At 39.3% G+C, this 7,017-nt stretch overlaps 1 protein-coding gene across 1 annotated transcript in view; it reads left to right on the top strand.

Moving 5' to 3' along the window:
* LOC134316063 (solute carrier organic anion transporter family member 1C1-like) overlaps positions 1-6,745 on the top strand; it is a 33,039-nt gene extending 26,294 nt beyond the window's left edge. Inside the window, exon 15 of the mRNA XM_062996474.1 lies at positions 6,485-6,745. Within this exon, the coding sequence (XP_062852544.1) occupies positions 6,485-6,705 (221 nt within the window). The 3' untranslated portion in view covers positions 6,706-6,745. The remainder of the gene's footprint in view (positions 1-6,484) is intronic.
* The last annotated feature ends 272 nt before the right edge of the window (positions 6,746-7,017 follow it).

Below are 7,017 nucleotides of genomic sequence, written 5' to 3' on the forward strand. Positions count from 1 at the left end.
GGCCATTTTAGTGTACAGTATATTGGAACACTCTCACTCACTCACTTTCTTAATGGCTTATCAATTAGGGTCGTGGGGGGGGGTGGGGTGCTGAAGCCTATCCCAACTTTTCAATGGGCGCAAGGCACACAGTAACACCCTGGACGGGGCGCCAGTACATCGCAGGGCAGACACACATACACACACCCATTCACCTACAGGGCAATGCAGTGTCTCCAATTAACCTGACTGCATGTTTTTGGACTGTGGGAGGAAACCGGAGCTCCCGGAGGACACCCACGCAGACATGGGGAGAACATGCAAATTCTCCATGCTACCCACCAAGCCACCTGTATATTGGAACACTTAAAATGTTTTTTTTTTTAGGTTTATTTGATCAGTGAGACAGGGGACAGTAGTAACCTAATGAGCAGAGCTTTGGGTTACCAACTGGAAGGTTGTGGGCTCTGCCACGCAGCTATTGTTAGGCCCTCTTGGCTCCAGGGCCATTCAATTGCGGTCTGACCCCAGCCTCCAAAGAACATGCGTACATGCATGTGTGTGTTTGTGTGTTTGTTCAAAAAAGAAACCTCTGGACCCTCGGTCATAACATTGGCAAATGTTGATCAATTTTCAACATTTCTTCTGACCAATGGCGTTCATGACTTCATGCCTGTGTCCATGTGAAAGGGGGGCATTTAATTGTTTGTATCTTGCAGGTACAAAAGCAGGTGATCAGTTTTGAATTCTGTCATAAATTGATATTTTATTGTTTGTGTTTAAAGTTGTCGTGTATAGTTAATATGTAAACATTATGTTTGTGAACATTTGCCTTTTACAAGGTATTGTAGCTACACACTTAAGGTGTGGTGGGCAATATAATTCACTGTCTGTTTTACTACTGCTTTATCCTATTCAGGGTGGGTACAAGGTTGGAAACACCCAGGACAGGTCGCCAGCCCATTTTTTTTTTTTTTGTCAGGTACACGGGCACTAGATGGCGAAAATGCAAGTACACGAACACTAGAGGGCGCTGTCTGCTTAAGTTAAACATACAGTAGTTGACTGCTATACATTGTTTACGTTCTTCTCAGGCATTAGCAGGTATCACAGTATTTAAAGTAATAGCAGGGCTGTTCTAAATAATCTATTTAGAGTTACTAAGAACAGGCTTAACTAACACATCAATTAACAAGCAATAAAAACAAAATACGTAAAATAAATAACACAATAAATATAAAAACAACACTTGAAATATACTGACTGGTTTCAGTGCTTGTGCTGTGCTTGTGATTAGAGATTGACACAATTAAAATAGATAATTCGGAATAGCACACACACACACACACATTTATGCACAAACACACATACATACACATACATAAACACACAAACACACACATATGCACACACACATACATACACACTTTATTGAACTGAGTTTTATTTGATCAGTGAGACAGGGGACAGTAGTAGCCTAGTGAATAGCGCTTTGGGTTACTAACTGGAAGGTTGTGGGCTCTGCCATCCAGCCACTGTTGGGCCCTTGAGCAAGTCCTCTAACCCTCTCCTGGGTCGTTCAATAGCTAACCCTGCGCTCTGACCCCAGCTTCCAAAAAACGTGTACATGCGTGTGTGTCTGTATTCAAAATAGGGACCTCTAGACCTTTGCCCATAATTTTGACAAATGTTGATCAAACGTTGAACACACACACACACACACACACACATACACACACACACACAAACATGCATACAGTCATTTTTCAGATTGCAACTGTAAGAAATTACACAAGTTCATATTTTACATTTTCAGCATTTAGCAGACGCTTTTATCCAAAGCGACTTACACAATGAGCAATTGAGGGTTAAGGGCCTTGCTCAGGGACCCAACAGTGGCAACTTGGTGGTGGCGGGGCTTGAACCGGGAACCATCTGCTTACTAGTCCAGTACCTTAACCACTGAGCTATCACTGGCCACATATTTGTTCATGAACTTTACAGTTAAAACTTTACATTCCTCACAGTAAACACTCATGAATTTAGTTTTCTTTGAATAGTGAAAACAAGAAATTCTAAATAAAATGAAATTAAATGGAGACAATGCTTAGCTTAGCGTATACATTTAGTTATACAGTATGTGGTCGTATAGTGGATGGAAGTGCAGCTAGCAAAAGGAGGGAGTTTCTGTCAGGAATTAAAGTATTACATTTGATTTAAAATGCACTAATACTTGTCAAAAAGCAACACTTAAGCGATGTGATTGCAACTGTAGGTCAGGCCAGTTGTAGCTATTAAAATTGCCCCAAGTGTGAGTGTATGTATGTGTGTGTTCCCGGTTATGAACTAGTGACCTGTTTTCTACCTTTTGCCTAATGAATTAGACCCACTGGAACCCTGACCAAGATAAAGCGATGGAAAAACAGACAATGAATGGACAAATAAATAATTGAACATTACTTATCTAAAAAAGTAATTGTTCTTTAACTCAGTAACTGGTTGCATTGCCTTTATGTCAGAAACTAAACACTTTCCATAATTTGATTTAATTCTGTAACATCACTGTGAAGGACTTTCTGCTCCTTTCTGCAAAAGGATTTCAAATATTACACACTGCTACGTTTTCAGGCATGACCTGCTCATATTAGATTTTGCTACAGCATCTTTGTTGAATTCAAGTCAGTCAGAACTTTAGGCCTCTGATTCCACAGCTGATTATTTTTAGCTTTCACTGTCCTGCTGCTTAACCCCATTAAGCCTCATCTTCAGCTCATGGGCGAATAATCGTATGACTTCTATTAACATTTCTATTGAATAGAGGAATTCATCATTCCCTTTTTAACAGCAAGTCTTACAGAATTATAGATTTTTAAGGCAGTAAAACCAGAGTGGTAGAGAGAATAGAGTGGCGACACTACCATAGGGAACCGCTGTAAAGGCGGCGGAGACATTTTTCTGCGCAGCTTCCGGGTTGTGGGGCTAGTGAATAGTTACAAACATTCACTTTCAACCCATAGAGCCACATTCATGTCCACTACTTAGCAAGCATTTTCAGTTGTATGTTGCTTTGTTTTAAAAAATAATTAAAACGATGATTTCATTTAATTTAAAATAATTCATGTATTGCTCCTGTATTAAGGCATACATTAGCAGTGGTGGACAGTAACTAAGTAAATGTAACTAGTTACTATACTTAAGTAGTTTTTTTTGTGTATCTGTATTTGGGTCAGTTTTTGGGTGAGTTTTTACTTTAATTCCACCACATTTTGTATTCAAATGTCTTACTTTTTTCTCCACTACATTGTGAACAATCTGTGGTTCCTTTTGGTTTATGTGTGAATAAAAACGTAACATTGTCAAAATTAAAGAAACGTGAAGCGATCACACCAATCAGTGATTTGTTCTTATGATAATTTTAATAAACATTAGTGTCAGATTAATTAATGACACGCAAGTCTTTTCACCTAAATTGAGTTGATTAATCAAGAATGTTGTTACAGAAATGATAATAAAACATTAGAGCCAAATAAATCATTATACTTTTACTTTCATACTTACAGTGTATCACAAAAGTGAGTACACCCCTCACATTTCTGCAAATATTTTATTATATCTTTTCATGGGACACCACTATAGACATGAAACTTGGATATAACTTAGAGTAGTCAGTGTACAACTTGTATAGCAGTGTAGATTTACTGTCTTCTGAAAATAACTCAACACACAGCCATTAATGTCTAAATAGCTGGCAACATAAGTGAGTACACCCCACAGTGAACATGTCCAAATTGTGCCCAAAGTGTCAATATTTTGTGTGACCACCATTATTATCCAGCACTGCCTTAACCCTCCTGGGCATGGAATTCACCAGAGCTGCACAGGTTGCTACTGGAATCCTCTTCCACTCCTCCATGATGACATCACGGAGCTGGTGGATGTTAGACACCTTGAACTCCTCCACCTTCCACTTGAGGATGCGCCACAGGTGCTCAATTGGGTTTAGTCCATCACCTTTACCTTCAGCTTCCTCAACAAGGCAGTTGTCATCTTGGAGGTTGTGTTTGGGGTCGTTATCCTGTTGGAAAACTGCCATGAAGCCCAGTTTTCGAAGGGAGGGGATCATGCTCTGTTTCAGAATGTCACAGTACATGTTGGAATTTATGTTTCCCTCAATGAACTGCAGCTCCCCAGTGCCAGCAACACTCATGCAGCCCAAGACCATGATGCTACCACCACCATGCTTGACTGTAGGCAAGATACAGTTGTCTTGGTACTTCTCACCAGGGCGCCGCCACACATGCTGGACACCATCTGAGCCAAACAAGTTTATCTTGGTCTCGTCAGACCACAGGGCATTCCAGTAATCCATGTTCTTGGACTGCTTGTCTTCAGCAAACTGTTTGCGGGCTTTCTTGTGCGTCAGCTTCCTTCTGGGATGACGACCATGCAGACCGAGTTGATGCAGTGTGCGGCGTATGGTCTGAGCACTGACAGGCTGACCTCCCACGTCTTCAACCTCTGCAGCAATGCTGGCAGCACTCGTGTCTATTTTTTGAAGCCAACCTCTGGATATGACGCCGAACACGTGGACTCGACTTCTTTGGTCGACCCTGGCGAAGCCTGTTCCGAGTGGAACCTGTCCTGGAAAACCGCTGTATGACCTTGGCCACCATGCTGTAGCTCAGTTTCAGGGTGTTAGCAATCTTCTTATAGCCCAGGCCATCTTTGTGGAGAGCAACAATTCTATTTCTCACATCCTCAGAGAGTTCTTTGCCATGAGGTGCCATGTTGAATATCCAGTGGCCAGTATGAGAGAATTGTACCCAAAACACCAAATTTAACAGCCCTGCTCCCCATTTACACCTGGGACCTTGACACATGACACCAGGGAGGGACAACGACACATTTGGGCACAATTTGGACATGTTCACTGTGGGGTGTACTCACTTATGTTACCAGCTATTTAGACATTAATGGCTGTGTGTTGAGTTATTTTCAGAAGACAGTAAATCTACACTGCTATACAAGTTGTACACTGACTACTCTAAGTTATATCCAAGTTTCATGTCTATAGTGTTGTCCCATGAAAAGATATTATAAAATATTTGCAGAAATGTGAGGGGTGTACTCACTTTTGTGATACACTGTAAGTACATTTGAAGGTAAATACTTTAATAATTTTATAATTTTATTAATTTATTTTTACTGGAGTAATATTCTACCTTGGAAATTTCTACTTTAACTCAACTACATGGTTTGTGTACCTTGTCCACCACTTACATTAGACAAAAAGAACGTGTGCATATTCATAATGATTTCATTCATGTATTACATGTAGGAATCAATTATTAATCACTCATGAAATAATGCTATAATGCTAATAATGCTATAATGAATGCTATTTCATGAACCTGCACTACAGTGTTTCTGGTACGGGTAGTGTGTTTATGAATCTGTTCATTCAGTGCAGGCAAACCTTATGAATCCAGCCTCATGGCTTAGTGTTTAGCCAAAATGATTATTATTATGAATCATCAGGAAAGTGAAGGGAGATTAGTTTATGCAAAAAAACAAACAAACAAGAAACTCTTTAATCTCTGTACTGTATATTGTCTCTACTACTTAATGATATCTCGTTATGTAATGTATGCTAATATAATGTATGTGTGTTAACAAGAACGACCTATTAACAAGTCATTATAAACATCAATCTTCCACTTTATATGACATTAAAGCAGATGCAGTAAATGTAAAGGCAGTTGAAAATACCCAGAAATTGTAGAATTTTTTATTAATTACTGTTTAATATTTCATTCACTGCTGCCTGTCCCATATGAGAACATGACAGTGCCGGGTTTGTTTGGAACTATTGAAGGGGCACATGAACGTGACTGCGTGGCGGCGAGATCAAGGAGTGTCGCAACTCTCTCTATCTACGGCTCTGAGCAAAACACCATCATCTCTTGTGTATTCATTTTTTTTTTTTTTACAAATATACACCGATACAATCAGTAAAGGGTCATTATTTTTGTTTTCAAAAATGTATACTATAAAGTATAAAGTAAAATCCCTACATTTTTTTGTAAAGAATTAAAATGGTGTTTTTTGTTTCTTGAAAAGACTACTGCCACATTATGATCAATTTTACAGTTGGGTCAAATCTAAAATTCTTTTACTCTTCTTTTAATTGTATTTATTTTAATATAAGTTTGTGTGTGTGCATAATGGCACAGAATACCCATCTGCTTGGCCAATGATTAATTTATTTCCAATTTCTTATAACTTTTTGTCTTATTTTTGTGTAAAAGGGGACTATTGAAACTAGAAAGTAAAAATCTGGTGTCCACGTCTGCAGTTTCGCTATTTTGTATACTGGGATTGATATAATTATAAATTTAGGCCCTGTAGTAGCCTTAAATTACTACTTTACAACGTTGCTAATGTTGCTGTTAGAAACGCCTGTCTGAAAGTCACTGTGTAAATGTTTTTACATTACAATTTTCACCTTTCAGAATGACATTCCTGGGTCTCATCTACGGCCTCTATGCTCTGACTATGATTCTGAGTGTGGTGCTTTTCCGAAAACTCTCACATCGCCAGAAGCAGCAGATGCTGGAGAACCAGGGCAAGGCCACAGAGCAGGACACCCCCGGGACGGTCAACGGAAAGCCCACATCGGCTATTGTGAAGTGCAAGGACGAGCTGGATAAAGAGACCTCAATCTGAATACATACAGTGTCTTACAAAAGTGAGTACACCCCTCACATTTCTGCAAATATTTCATTATATCTTTTCATGGGACAACACTATAGACATGAAACTTGGATATAACTTAGAGTAGTCAGTGTACAGCTTGTATAGCAGTGTAGATTTACTGTCTTCTGAAAATAACTCAACACACAGCCATTAATGTCTAAATAGCTGGCAACATAAGTGAGTACACCCCACAGTGAACATTCATATTGTCAATATTTTGTGTTTACCCTCTTGGGCATGGAATTCACCAGAGCTGCACAGGTTGCTACTGGAATCCTCTTC

The sequence above is a fragment of the Trichomycterus rosablanca genome, chromosome 1 (assembly GCF_030014385.1).
Source record: "Trichomycterus rosablanca isolate fTriRos1 chromosome 1, fTriRos1.hap1, whole genome shotgun sequence".
Lineage (NCBI taxonomy): Eukaryota > Metazoa > Chordata > Actinopteri > Siluriformes > Trichomycteridae > Trichomycterus > Trichomycterus rosablanca.